Raw genomic sequence first — 15,741 nt, 5'->3', positions numbered from 1 at the left:
GTCAGGTACCATCCAGTACCCAATCATCTTTAGTGATGGTCGGGTACTGGGGCGGCTGTAGGCTAGTATTATTAGGCTGGGAAGGCCCAAACACAGCGGTCCTTCACTCTGGTAATCCCCGGGATTATTAGCCTACTCTTAAATGTAGGCCAATTAACTGAGGTAATGGCACCACATGATATAAACTCATTATTGAAAGCTTAGAGCTGTCACTGCATAGTTTACTGAGGCTTGTAAGGGGCGAAAGATCATTCGAAATGAGCCAGAATTTTGGCCCATCTCCATTGCATACACCACTAAATGAATCTAGTGCGGGGACTAAATACAGATACAATGGAGTTCCTGCACTAGGAGTTATTAGTGTTCATTTACCTACGTTCGAATGTAGGTAAATGATAGCTAGTAACCAGGTTACGAACTATCATTCACCTTGTTGTTGAAATTCCTGCACTGTGCTCCAATCTAGTCATGCAGGCCTGGTCTCTCCTGACCAGTCCTGCTCCAGCGGAACGACACAGGTGGTGTGATGGCGTTATAGCGCTGCCTGCATCACAAGAAAAGCGTTGAATGGCGAGGCAGGGAATTGATGGTTCCCTTGCCTCTCCAGCGCTTTCAGTTGTATCTTTTTGAATCCATTTTGAATATTGGCACAACATTTGCTATGTGCCCGTTCTGTGGAACAAACCCGGTCATTACAGAAACCTTAAATACTGTAATGATCACATCCTCAGTCACTGCCTCACGCTCCCACCGCCATATACTCTTTGTACGGCTTTATCAACGAATAAATAAAAAAGTTATAGCTATTGGAAGGTGGGGAGGAAAAAATTAAAATCTGAAAAATGCCATGTGACGGGAAGGGTTTAATGTATAAAACCTTATTTGGATGTTGATCACCATGAATTTGTTTTCCCTTTTAGGACAAATTGGACTATGCCTCTTTTTCTTCTCCTTCCCTTTATCCACGTCACCCTCCAATCTCCTAGGCTAACGTGATGGATTCAACCATACAAAGACCATTTAGGCGCAGATACCGTGTCTTAATCTGGACAATTTCAATTCTGCTAGAAATGCATGTGAATGGGTAATTTTTCCATTCACATTCTCCGTAAAAAATCAGTGCAGAAATAATGACCTCGCCATGGATTTCATAATACGCAGCATGTTCATCATTCCCGCAGAGTCCATGCTGAAAAGCGGCACATTTTCTACATTGAACTTGAATGGAGCTAATCCGCGTGCAAATCCATATACTTCAGCTGCTGATTTCTGCTGCAGACTTCCATGGTGGATTTGCTTCTAGAAATCCTGCCTGTGTGAACATTGCCTAGCACCAACTGTGGTTGGCCTGTGTCTTAGCTCAAACACCTACACATAGGGCTCTGAAGATAAAAAATATTTTTATGTGCTTCTGCATTTTTGTACCGCTTACTATTAATTAGCATTTATTTATTTTATTTTTTGACAAAAAGCATTAATACATATATTTTTTTGGAGGTTATAATGCATATGTGACTCGGCCATGGAATGCTAGCCCATTAAAAAAATACAAAATAATGAATGCATCTTCTGAAGACATAGTTGTACATTTCATGTCTTGTTTAAATGAATGTTTTCTTTAAACTTTCCTAGAAATTGTCCAACTTATCCCGAAACCCAAATAAACAACAAAGTTAAACAAATTGCAAGGAAAAAAGGATGTGTTAACGTAAACATTTTCTAACACCATTGAAAAGCTGTAACTGAATTATATTGCAAAGCTTAAAATATTTGTTGATTCCTATGACAATTCAAGGGTAGTGACATACACAGCGTATAGACTCTGGATTTTCTGCAACGGATTTCATTAGGGAAAATCCAGTGTAGTGCAGTAGCAGCAGAGTTGATGATATTTGAACAAATCTCATCCACGCACAGCGGAAAAAAATCGGCCAAAAAGCCGTTCATAAATTGACCTGCGGTGCGTTTTTTTCAATCTGCAGCATGTCGATTTATGCAGCGAAACTGCTGCACTTCTGGTGTGGGTTTTCCCTATTGAATTCAACGGGGAGGTAAAACCCGCAACAAATAGGCTAATATTGCAACATTTTTGCGACAGAATCGCAGCTTTTCAACCGCAAATTGCAATTGGAAAAAAAAGCTATTTTTGCTTGAAAAATAATAAAAAGTTTCATACTTACCCGGCCATTGTCATAGCGATGGGGTCCTCTGCTCTGAGTACAGCCCAGCCTCCTGGGATGACAATCAAAGTCTGCAGCAGTCATCCCAGGAGGCCGGCTGTACTCAGAGCAGAGGGACACGTCGCCATGGCAACGCCCAGTTGGTAGGTATAAAAGTTTTTTTTTTTTCTGCAGTATTTCCGAAGCTGATATGGTGCGGTTATTGGGGCGGAATTCCTGGTGGTTTCAATGATATATTATTTTATGAGGCGTATCCGCCAGCGTGTCCCTACCCTTAAAAAGGATTGCAGAGCTAGAACCTAAATGCAACAGGCAGAATATTATAATTTAAAGAGGCTTTCCAAGTTTTAAAAGTATGGGTGTATGGGCTAAAAATGTTTGAATATACTCACTAAACCGATTTTGCACTCATCCCACTCCACCGGTCTGCACAATCCCCCCTACTCTACTATGTGATTGTCTGTCATTGACAGTGCAAACACATGACCTGACTGGAGTGGGCAATAGCTGTCTGATGCAGTAACACTTAGTCCATACTTATGTCGCCATGAGGGCGGATTTACACGAGAGTGTGCGTTTTTGCGCACGCAAAAAACGCTGCGTTTCGCGTGCGCAAAAGGCACTTAACAGCTCCGTGAGTCATCACATAGGATGCGCGGCTGCGTGATTTTCGCGCAGCCGCCATCATTATGACACTCCGTTTGGATGTTTGTAAACAGAAAAGCACATGGTGCTTTTCTGTTTGCAAACATACTTTTGACTGCTGTTGCGCGAATCACGCGCGTCCCACGGAAGTGCTTCTGTGTGCTGCGCGTGATTTTCACGCACCCATTGACTTCAATGGGTGCGTGATGCGTGAAAAACGTAGAAATATAGGACCTGTCATGAGTTTTAAGCAGCGGACTCACGCTGCGCAAAAATCACTGACAGTCTGCACTGCCCCATAGACTAGCATAGGTCCGTGCGACGCGCGTGAAAAACACGCGCATTGCACAGACGTATTACACGTTCGTGTAAATCCACCCTAACAGCTATTGTCATCACAATAGTAGAATAATCAACAGGCATCAACAGTGAATCAAGCAGTATGTTGCGAAATGAGAAAGGCAAGTATATGTCAACATAAGTAGCTATGTAACCAGATATAGTCTAACTTTTAGAACCCAGAAAACTCCTTTAAAACAAAAATATATAACTTTCAAATGCTTTCTTTTTTTCTTTTAAAAATGCGAATTTCATCCCAAATGCCTTAGTCGATTCTAGTACAATGACAGGTTCGTAAATAAAGTGAGGGAATCTGCAAAAAAAGAAAATAATAAATATAATGTAAAAAGCATGATACTATGCAGGACTGAATCAATAATTTTAGCTTTTTTTTAAAACTATACTTGTGTGTACAAATAGCAGAAAAAAGTAGCAATTGGAAAATATTTAAATAGTTTTATTTTTTACCTCAAGAGTACGTTATATGGCATGTGATCTTAGAACATTCGGGTAACTGTATTTCGAAGGGCAGAACTTGCTAGAGATCCCATAAGGCTCTTGTCTAGACCTTGCTGTATTGAAGAAGAATTGTGAGAATTAGTTAAACAGTGAGGGTATTTTTACATGCTTATCAAAAAACAGCAGTAAATACGAAGCTGTTTTCAAGAGAAAACAGCTCTTGATTCTCAGCCGTTTTTTAATCAATAAGTGCTTTTTGCTACGGTTTTTACGGCCGTTTTGGAGCTGTATTTCTATTGAGTCAATGAAAAACAGCTCCAAAAACGGCTCAAGAAGTGACATGCACTTCTTTTTACGAGGCGTTTTTTTCTACAAACGGCCGCATAAAAAATGCTTGTTGGGAACGGAACGCCGTTTTTCCCATTGAAATCAATGGGCAGATGTTTGGTAGGAGTTCAACCCCCGCATTTTTAGCCATTTTTCGGGGTGTTTATTGCCCGAAAAAAAGGGATGAAAATAGCCCGTGTGAACATACCCTGACTTTCAACACAGTACTAATGCAGGACACTTTGGAAAAACAGTACAAGAATAAGTAAACTGTACTTAAAGGGGTTTTCCCACAAGAGAAATTTATAACATATCCACAGGATATGTCATAAATGTCAGATAGATGTGGGTCCCACCTCTGGGACCCACACCTATTTCCAGAACGGGGCCACCTAAACCCCGTTCAGCCGCTATGTGTTGCGGCTGAATGAGGTAAATTCCGACCATGAAAAACGTTATATGGTCGTGAGTTACGTTAACAGCGTAAGTCGCTGAGATACGCTCTTTCCGTAAGTCTCATAGAACTTAATGGTAGTTACGGAATGCTCGCATGTTATGCTGCATCTGTAACTGCCATTCACTACTATTGGAGTTACGGAAACAGCGTAGCTCAGCGAGTTACGCTGTTTACGTAACTCACGACCATATAACCTTTTTCATGGTCGGAAAACACCTCATTCAGCCGCAACACACAGCGACTGAACGGGGTTTAGGGGGCCCTGTTCTGGAGATAGGTGCTGGTCACAGAGATGGGACCCGCATTTATCTGACATTTATGACATAAATGGCCTTCATGGTAAAACCCCTTTAAGTACAGTGTATAGCCCATAAACTAATCAATGAAAGAAAACAATGAAAGCGAGAACCACTTTTTGACTGCACTAACCTCTAGCACATTTCTATTTATTTCTTACCTGTACGTATCCTGCTATTGTCTCACCTAGTTACCAAAACTCTCTTGTTCACTGGTTGTAAGAATATTTAGGCCTAGTTCACACAGAGTTTCTTGGCGCTGTTTTTGATGCGGAAACCGCGTTGTAAACCAAGCCAAAAGACGGCTGAAATCGCCTCCCATTTATTTATGCTCTCTCTTTCCACGTTTCCGTCTCTGACCTTCAATTAACATCGATGAGAGGCAGAGAAGGCGTTTTGTTTTGCGGCACTTTAGTCCACGGCGCTCGATGGCCGCGGCCGAAAAAATGCGGCAAAGAAAGTGCTGGTAGGTCAAAATCTGCCTCAAATTTCCTAAAGGAATTTTGAAAATTTGTATATTTCGTGGTGTTATATATCCCCCACCTGGATAATGGTTAATTCACTTCTCCGTAGTAATAGAATAATGAAAAAAATAGATCCGGAGTACGAAAATATAACTTTTACTAGTATGAATAAAATAGGTATAAACAGATATATAAACAATAGGAGGAACCCATTTGCCAATACTGCATACATATACTTAATTGTTTCCCATCGTTTCAAATTGTTGTCAACAATATTTTTGTATTGACAGCAGATAAAGATCAGTCCGCCTTTATAAGGTTTCCCAATTTAGAGTGGTTCTTTTGGTCACATATGGAGGAAAGGAATGTTGGGACACATGTCCTCCTACCCCGTTTCTGTCGGTAAATAGTCCTCCACATCAAAGTGTCCAGAAATAGTGTTACGTCCTCTCCTGGATGGTGAAAGACCGACAGGTGGGTCTCCCTACGCGTTTCTTGCTGACCAGGCAAATCCTCAGGGGAGATAGGTCAGTAAAGCATGGATGTCCAGGGTTGGAGCTTGCTGCTTGAAATGTGGCTGTCGATTCATATGGAGAGGAATGCTCTATAATTCAGAGCATGTTGAATCAATGGAGCAGTAAATTTCAGTTTCCTGCTCAGCTGTCGTTGCACGAGGGATAGGCGTTCTGTGTTTGCCTCCTACAAGGAAGGTTACATCACTTGCCACTGCAAGGGTGTTTTAACTACTGGACTCCCTTTTGCCACTGCAAACTTTCTCAAACTATTGAGTTTTTCCCTCGTGCAACGACAGCTGAGCAGGAAACTGAAATTTACTGCTCCATTGATTCAACATGCTCTGAATTATAGAGCATTCCTCTCCATATGAATCGACAGCCACATTTCAAGCAGCAAGCTCCAACCCTGGACATCCACGCTTTACTGACCTATCTCCCCTGAGGATTTGCCTGGTCAGCAAGAAACGCGTAGGGAGACCCACCTGTCGCTCTTTCACCATCCAGGGGAGGACGTAACACTATTTCTGGACACTTTGATGTGGAGGACTATTTACCGACAGAAACGGGGTAGGAGGACATGTGTCCCAACATTCCTTTCCTCCATGTGACCAAAAGAACCACTCTAAATTGGGAAACCTTATAAAGGCGGACTGATCTTTATCTGCTGTCAATTCAAAAATATTGTTGACAACAATTTGAAACGATGGGAAACAATTAAGTATATGTATGCAGTATTGGCAAATGGGTTCCTCCTATTGTTTATATATCTGTTTATACCTATTTTATTCATACTAGTAAAAGTTATATTTTAGTACTCCGGATCTATTTTTTTCACTAAAGGAATTTTGAGGAAGATTTTTCCACCTACAAAAAATTCAGTGTGAACATACCCAAAAGCTGAGCTGACACGGGGTGGATATGCTGCAATATCCACCCTGTGCGCCGATGGGAATTCCAGGCTAAACTGTGGTACAGTTTTTCGCCCAGAATGTCCGCTGTGGAAAACTGCAGCACTTACCCACCCTCCAGGGATGAAGTTTCATCCCAGGAGACCACTGCAGCCTATAAAGCGTTATCCCAGGAGGCCGGCCCTCTGACTTCATCTAGGCCAGCTTCTTGGGATGACGTTTCATCCCATGTGAATCACAAAAACTAGCAATACTAATTTAAAAATCACAAAAAAAAAAGAAGCTAAAATCATCCACACGAAATCCCATGTGGATGCAAACGGACAACAATGCTACATAGAGGGAGATTGCACAGGTGCAAAAATACTGATGAACAGACACTACACCTACTATTCAAGAGGGGGTGGCTGCTTAGAATGATCATTGCAGACAGATATAGCTTCTATAAGGCTCACATGTGGTTGATACACTGCGTAATAGCACGCAGCGTATCCAACCTGTCTGCCGCAGGGAATTCCGGGTGAAAAAGCGCATCAAACCGCGGTACAGTTTTTCGCGCAGAATGTCCGCTGCGAAAAACTGCAGCACTTAGCCATCATGCTGCAGCCTGTGATTGGCTGCAGTGGCGGTAGCATGGGCTGAAGCGTCATCCCAAGAGGCCGGCCCTCTGATGTCATCCACGCCGGCCTCCTGGGATGATGGTTCATCCATGTGACCGCCGCTACAGCCTGTGTTTGGCTGTAGCGGCGGTCACATGGTTGAAGTGCCAACCCAGGAGGATGAAACACAGACTCCTAAATAAGTTTAATATTTTTTGGGTTTTATGAGCTCCGTTTTTTGCGGCGGAATCACTGCGAATCCGCCGGAAAAAATGGAACAACTGCTATTTGATGCGGGATTTATATCCCCATTGGATTCAATGGGGAAATCCCGCAACATATAAGCAGCGTTTACGTAAAGACAATTGACATGCTGCGGAATGAAATTCCGCACCGCAGGTCAATTTCTGTGCGGTATTTCCGCAGCGTGTGGATGAGATTTGTTTTATCTCATCCACTTTGCTGCTACTGTATTTACTGCGGATTTACCACAACAAATTTCGCTGCGGAAAATCCACTGCATTGTAACGTGTTACATGTAGTGCACCATGCTTGCATACAGCCTATTAGTTACGCCCAAACTATTAGATAAGATGGGCTGCCCAGCACATTATAAGTATACCACACAAAGTACTGACACTATAATATTGTGTAATATTCATCCCGTGTGACAGCCGCTACAGCCTGTGGTTGGCTGCAGCGGTCACATGGGATGAAACGTCACGCTAGAGGAAGAAACACAGACTTCTGGGTAAGTATGAGATTTTTGTTTATTCCCCTCCATACTTCCCCCTACCCGGCTATGACGTAGGTATACGTTATATGTCGGAAAAGGGTGGAACAAGGCCCACCAGTAGTTGGCTTCAAATGGACAGGCTACTCTGAGAAGTTGCTGCTGTATACAGACAACTTGCTGCTGTTCATGGGTGATAAGACTGGTGGCCATGTATGAAATAATAGAAAGATTCTGGATATTTTTTGTGTAAATTAGATTTTTTAAATATTTTACCTCTGAATAACCAGAGGATCATCAACACTTTTAGGTTGAATTTAGTATCTTTAGTATCAAAATACTGCAGCATAAAACAATGGACACCATTGCGGAAACCTGATGGAACCCATTAAAGACAATAGGTTTTTGTCAGGCGCCTATGGTGTCCATCATGCAACGGATCCAGTGGTTCCCGTGTTTATGTTGTTCTGCTCCTATGATGGAGCAGCAAAACAGAAACACTGAACGCAGATGTGAACAAAGCCTAAAATGCAAGCTAAACAAATAGGGAGTATTCCACACTATAAGGGCCGATTTACACGAGCGTGTGCGTTTTGCGCACGCAAAGAACGCAGCCTTTTGCGTGTGCAAAAGGTACTTAACAGCTCCATGTGTCATCACATGGGATGTGCGGCTGCGTGATTTTCGCGCAGCCGCAATCATTATGACACTCCGTTTGGATGTTTGTAAACAGAAAAGAACGTGGTGCTTTTCTGTTTGCAAACATACTTTAGACTGCTGTTGCGCGAATCACGCTCGTCCCACGGAAGTGCTTCCGTGTGGTGCACGTGATTTTCACACACCCATTGACTTCAATGGGTGCATGATGCACGAAAAACGCAGAAATATAGGACCTGTCGTGAGTTTTACGCAGCGGACTCACGCTGCGCAAAAATCACTGACAGTCTGCACTGCCCCATAGACTAGCATAGGTCCGTGCGACGCGCGTGAAAAACATGTGCGTTGCACAGACGTATTACACGTTCATGTAAATCCGCCCTAAACATTATTATTTCACTACACAGTTGCAGAAAATAATTACTCATGAGGTGGGAATAAAAGGGGGAATGTGGGCTGTCTTCATAAAAAATTATTTGCTGCAAGGTGAATCGTGGTATGCGTTACTAGAGAAAAAAAACCTCCCCCAGGGCTATTATACATTGGATATGGCACAGAGGGTGTGGGAGAAGATAAGGAAAATTATCCAGTTATATGGATATACAGTATTTTCACCTTTGTTTGGAAATAGGAGATGTACTGTATGGAGATCAGGACAGGCTCCAGGTTTACGTGGACCCTTAGATGACACAGACTTAGTGGGCCTCTTTGCGTGGGAACTCACGGCGGCAGTAAAATGGCAGTTTTTGCCCCTTTTAGAAGTTAGGCCTTGTTTATGCCCCGATATAGAAGTTAGGCTCCCACTTTGTGCCCCCATATATACATTGCCCTCTGTAAATAATGCCACAGTGCCCTCAATAGATAGCGCCATACGCACTCCCTGTAGATAATGTCACAGTGCCCTCTGTAGATAGTGTCACACAGCCCCCTGTAGATAGCGCCACGCACACCACCTTGTGGAAAGTGCCACGCACACCACGTTGTAGATTGCGCAATGCACAGCCCCTGTAGATAGTGCCACGCACAGCCCCCTGTAGATAGCGCCACACACACCCTAGTAGTGTCACACACCACCCCCTGTATATAGCGTCACACACACCACCTTGTCGATAGTGCCACGCACAGCCCTCTGCAGATAGTGCCACGCACAGCCCCCTGTGTATAGTACCACACACAGCCACCTGTAGATAGTACCACACACAGCCCCCTGTAGATAGTGCCACACATAACCCCTGTAGATAGTGCCACGCATAGCCCCTGTAGATAGTGCCACAAACACTCCCTTGTAGTTCGTGCCACACACACATCCCTGAAGACAAGCGCCAGACATACCCCCTTCTAGATAGTGCCACCCCCCTGTAGATAGCGCCACACACCCCCTCCCCGTAGATAGCACTACACTCCCTCTATGTAGATAGCACCTTTGGGGCTCCCTCTAGGAGTGGAATCCCCAGCCAGAGCATTGCCAACACTCTGGTCAACGATTCCGGTCCAGGAATAGCCCCTGATGTCAATGTCCATATATGGATAGTGACGTCAGGGGCTTCCCCAGGAGCGGAATCCCCGGCCAGAGCGTTGCCGATGCTCTGGCCGGGGATTCAGGTCCAGAAGAAGCCCCTGACGTCACTGTCCATTTATGGATAATGATGTCGGGGGCTTCTCCAGGATCGGAATCCTCGGCCAGAGCGTAAGCAACGCTCTGCCTGGGGATTCCGCTCCTGGAGGAGACCCTGACGTCACTATCCATAAATGGACAGTGACGTCAGGGGCTTCTTCTGGACCGGAATCCCCAGCCAGAGTATCGGCAACGCTCTGGCCAGGGATTCCACTCCTGGAAAAGCACCTAATGTCAGTGTGCATATATGGATAGTAACATCAGGGGCTTCTCCAGGAGCGGAATCCCCATCTAGAGCGTCGGCAACGCAATGGCCGGGGATTCCGGTCCAGTAGGAACCCCTAAAGTCACTGTCCGTATATGGACAGGGATGTCAGGGGCTCCCTCTAGGAGCAGAATCCCCGGCAAGAGCGTCGGCAACGCTGTGGCACGGGGATTCCGCTCCTGGGGAAGCCCCTGACATCATTATGCATATATGGACAGTGACGTCATGGGCTTCTCTTGGAACGGAATCCTAGACGAGAGCATCAGCAACGCTGTGGCCGGGAATTTCGCTCCCGAAGAGGCCATGACGGCAGCGTAAATCACCCAGCAGCCGAGTGGGTCCCCCAAAGGACAGTTGGCCCCGGCACTGACCTGGGTTTGATGGGTGCTGACGCCGGCCCTGATGGAGATATATAAATTAACTGGATTTAATCCTTTAATCCGCAGCATGTTAATTTATTCTACAGAATCGCAGGTTTTCCACATTGAATTCAATGGGGAGGTGAAACCTGCAACAAAAAGCAGACGTTGCGATTTTTGCGGTGGAAAAGCTGCGATTCCGACACAAAAATCGCAACTCAGAAAAAAAGGTCTATACTTACCCAGATCTCTATGTCCCTGCATCCAGCCTGGCCTCTAGGAAATACGTTTCATCCCATGTGACTACTGTAGCCAATCACAGGCTGCAGCAGTCACATTTTTTTTTCATGCTGTTTTCCGCAGCGGACATCGAACCAAAATGCATTTCTTAGACCGGTATACCCCGTGGGATCCAGGGCGGAAACGCGGTGTAAAATTTACGCAGCGTATGCGCCCTGTGTGAACATACTCTTAGTCCTATGAAAAACTGTTATCACCTGGTCTTCTGAGAGTAAGACCAGTATCACACATAATGTTTTGATGCGTTTTTGTGGTGTTTTTTAGGCATCCTTGAAACAAAGATTTTTCTACTGTTTTTGAATGCATGAAAAAACACATGTAAAAACGCCAGCATTATTAAAATTTACTGTAATGTATACTTTTTATATGTTTTTTTATTTAGTGTCATTTTATTCATGCATTTTTTTTCTGTAATTTTTGAGGTCTTATAAAAAGAAGCCTATAGTAAAAAAGGCCAGAAAAAATGGCACACCTAGAGCATGCTGCGTTTTGGAAAAAAAAAAACGCCACTGAGCACAAAAGGCAAAAAAATAATAAATGCCACAAACGCAGTATATGTAGTGATTTTTATATTTTCTTATAGACTTTAATGCAACATCTAACTGCTAGAAAATGCAAAAAAAAAACAAACAAAAAAAACGCAGTTAGATATGCCACGAAAAACGCTGTAAAATGTTGTGTGAATCCATCCTTACTGTGTGCTTTCTTAAGTAAATAGTAGAATATGAACTTGCCTACATTTGGTTTTTGGTGCTTTTGAATTTTTTTTGGGGGTCAAAACGCCTCATGCTCTAGGTATGACAGAAATGCATGTAAAAAATGAAACAAAATAAAAAACTTCATAACAACAAAACATTGGAAACACATGCCGTTTTTTACATGCATTTTAAAGCGCAGAAAGAAATTATTTGTGAAAAAGACCTTTATCAAGGACAATACAGGTACATCCTATAGTTCATGCCATTTGTTGTACACTATATTTGCAAAAGTACATGTGTAATTCTTGGCTAATATGGTTCACCTGCAGATCAATTTTCTCTGACCATTAAATCACATACAATAACAGATACTTAACTTTTAGAAAAAAAAGAGAACGTTTGTGCTGGCTAAAATTTCACCATGTAAACAAATTGTTTCCACCCCCAACGTCCCTTGAAGAAATATGAGAGGAAAATATATTTGGTAAAGATTTCTTCAACATAATTTTTCTCTTTGTTTTAAAATGTCAAAAACTGCCATGTGTTTTAAGCAGTTTTTTTTACATGCGGTTTTAGTGGCATATTTTTACAATGTTTTAGCGTTATTTTGTACAATTTTTTTTCCTACCGTTATTGAAGTTGTATAGAGAAGTCTATGAAAAAAATTGCAAGAAAACCTACAACATGCTGCATTTTGATAAAAACGCATCAAAAACGCCACAGTCGCCAAAAACGATTAAAAAAAGGCAAAAAACAAAACGCATTGGTGATAAGTCCATCAGAAAAAAAAACCCTAAAAAGGTATGCAACACTATTAAACAAATAAGGGGAGAAACCACACAATCATAAGACTGGATCCCGATATAGTGTTTACTGCGGCCTTTTTTGCTGCAATTTTTGGCCCCAAAAAGTCTATAAAAAAAATATGAAAGCCTACGTACACAGCATTTGGTATGTGGAGTTTTTGTTGCGTTTTTGGTGTCACTGGTGTTTTTTCAAAACACAGTCTGCTCTAGGTATAATGTTTTTACTGGTATTTTTGTAATTAAAAATTATTGCATAACTTTTCATTAAAGGGTTATTCCCATCTTCACTTTTAAAAATTATCTTCCCCAAAACAAATTTTCTATTAAAAATAAATGTTATACCCCTTCATAATGTTTTATTACCTCTCCTTTTCCACTTTTTCATGACATGGTCCTGCTTCTCGTTCACTTGCTTTTCTAACATTGTGGGCGGTATACTAAGCCCCTTTTCTGTACAAATCCAGCAGGTGGCGCTGTGATATTATCACAGCACTGCTTATAGGTGTGTGCGCGCTCCCGACACTGCTGCTATGAATATTACTACATGCAGCATTACGGGGTACAATTCTGTGCCACTGTGTTCTAACAGGAATGGTAAAGGAGTTTTCCCATTCCCCTCTCATTACCATCTCCTGTTTCAGTGTAATAATGTCAGTAATAAACATTGGTGGAGTGGACTTCCCGGTCAGTAGCTGTTTCAGCTGATCTCTGCATGTCTGTTCGTGAGGAGATGACTGTAGCAGAGCCCATTATCAGGGCTGTCACCATGAGCTTACTTACTTTACAAAGTTCACACTGTTATCTCTATATTTGCATATAGACAGGGGTGGGATCCGGCCAGTTCGTCCCGGTTCTCCCGAACAAGTTGTTAAAATGACAGCTGGTTCGAAGAAGCGGGAAGCCGGAACCGGTCCCCTGCACTCAATTGTATCCACGTCCTTAGGACGTGGACAAAATTGAGTTGACTAGCACTGCCCTGGCGAAGCACATGACACATGATGCCTCGCCATTCGGCGCTTTAGTGATGATGCAGTCGGCACGATGACGTCATTGCGCCGCTGCATCGTTCTAATGGAAGAGGACTGACGTCGATGGAGTATGGCGCGGCAACGGGACAGGTAAGAAAATGTGTTCTTTTTCCTTCTACTGTGGGCACTATAGGGCACTACATAGGGGACTACACAGGGAACAAGAACTACAGAAGACTATAAAGGGAACTAACTACAGGGGACTATATAGGGGCCCTTATCCACAGGGAACACCACAGGGGGCCGTATTTACAGAGTAACATCACATAGGGCCCCATGTGATGTTCCCTGTAGATAGGACCTGCTGTGGTGTTTCCTGTTATAGAGCCCCTTGTGGCGTTCCCTGTAGATAGAGACCCCTGTAGCGTTCCTTGCAGATAGAGCCACCTGTGGCGGTCCCTGTAGATAGGGCCCTATGTGGTGTTCCCTGTAGATAGGGCCCCATGTGGCGTTCCCTGTAGATAGAGACCCCTGTAGCGTTCCTTGTAGATAGAGCCACCTGTGGCGGTCCCTGTAGATAGGGCCCTATGTGGTGTTCCCTGTAGATAGGGCCCCATGTGGCGTTCCCTGTAGATAGGGCTCTGCATGTCTACAGAGGGCTCTACTGGGAGCACTATCTACAGAGGGCTCTACTGGGAGCACTATCTACAGAGGGCTCTATGAGGGGCACTATCTACAGGGAGCACTGTGTGTGGTGCATTACTTTACAGTGTTTGACACAATTTTATTCAGGGGCACAGTGTATGTTACTATTATATTCAGGGGCACAGTGTGTAGCGCTATTATATTCGGGGACACAGTGTATGATACTATTATATTTTGGAGCATAGAGTGTGGTACCATGAGAATTTGCTCTTCGTTTATAGGTGCAGAAATGTTGAAAAAGTGAGCTTCCGAAGACATCTGAGCAGCAAATTTACCAATTTTCGCAGAAATGGGTCATGGCCAGGAGGCATCATAGAGTTCTGGACCAGAGGGAAAAGTAAAGAGAACGACTAGAATCTGAGAAGTCGTCGCCGGTGAATCACTAAATGTAAATGTTTATTCTCCCTGACTGCTCAGTACTGTAGTCACTGTATGATCTGCAGCGAGATAATGTTTTGTATATCATTCTATTCTGTGAAACAGCAACTCCCAGCATATCCTTACCATAGTTTTGGCTATACTGGGAGCTGTAGTTTTATTCCGTACAAACTTACAGTGAAGGAAATAAGTATTTGATCCCTTGCTGATTTTGTAAGTTTGCCCACTGTCAAAGACATGAACAGTCTAGAATTTTTAGTCTAGGTTAATTTTACCAGTGAGAAATAGATTATATAAAAAAAAAAAAAGAAAATCACATTGTCAAAATTATATATATTTATTTGCATTGTGCACAGAGAAATAAGTATTTGATCCCTTTGGCAAACAAGACTTAATACTTGGTGGCAAAACCCTTGTTGGCAAGTACAGCAGTCAGACGTTTTTTTGTAGTTGATGATGAGGTTTCCACACATGTTAGATGGAATTTTGGGCCACTCCTCTTTGCAGATCATCTGTAAATCATTAAGATTTCGAGGCTGTCGCTTGGCAACTCGGATCTTCAGCTCCCTCCGTAAGTTTTCGATGGGATTAAGGTCTGGAGACTGGCTAGGCCACTCCATGACCTTGATATGCTTCTTTTTGAGCCACTCCTTTGTTGCCTTGGCTGTATGTTTCAAGTCATTGTCGTGCTGGAAGACCCAGCCACGAGCCATTTTTAATGTCCTGGTGGAGGGAAGGAGGTTGTCACTCAGGATTTGACGGTACGTGGCTCCATCCATTCTCCTATTGATGCGGTGAAGTAGTCCTGTGCCCTTAGCAGAGAAACACCCCCAAAACATAATGTTTCCACCTCCATGCTTGACAGTGGGGACGGTGTTCTTTGGGTCATAGGCAGCATTTCTCTTCCTCCAAACACGGCGAGTTGAGTTAATGCCAAAGAGCTCAATTTTAGTCTCATCTGACCACAGCACCTTCTCCCAATCACTCTCAGAATCATCCAGATGTTCATTTTCAAACTTCAGACGGGCCTGTACATGTGCCTTCTTGAGCAGGGGGACCTTGCGGGCA

The 15,741-nt window shown here is 43.3% G+C and overlaps 1 protein-coding gene across 1 annotated transcript in view; it reads right to left on the bottom strand.

The window, feature by feature from the left end:
- Positions 1-1,432: 1,432 nt before the first annotated feature.
- The window catches only part of PKP1 (plakophilin 1), a 443,197-nt gene continuing 428,888 nt past the window's right edge, over positions 1,433-15,741 (bottom strand). Inside the window, exons 13-14 of the mRNA XM_075850634.1 lie at positions 3,633-3,736; positions 1,433-3,477 (exon numbers count right to left, since the gene is read on the bottom strand). Of these exons, the coding sequence (XP_075706749.1) occupies positions 3,662-3,736 (75 nt within the window). The 3' untranslated portion in view covers positions 1,433-3,477; positions 3,633-3,661. The remainder of the gene's footprint in view (positions 3,478-3,632; positions 3,737-15,741) is intronic.

The sequence above is a fragment of the Rhinoderma darwinii genome, chromosome 2 (assembly GCF_050947455.1).
Source record: "Rhinoderma darwinii isolate aRhiDar2 chromosome 2, aRhiDar2.hap1, whole genome shotgun sequence".
NCBI classification, from domain to species: domain Eukaryota; kingdom Metazoa; phylum Chordata; class Amphibia; order Anura; family Rhinodermatidae; genus Rhinoderma; species Rhinoderma darwinii.
This window is presented reverse-complemented; position numbering and strand designations above follow the sequence as displayed.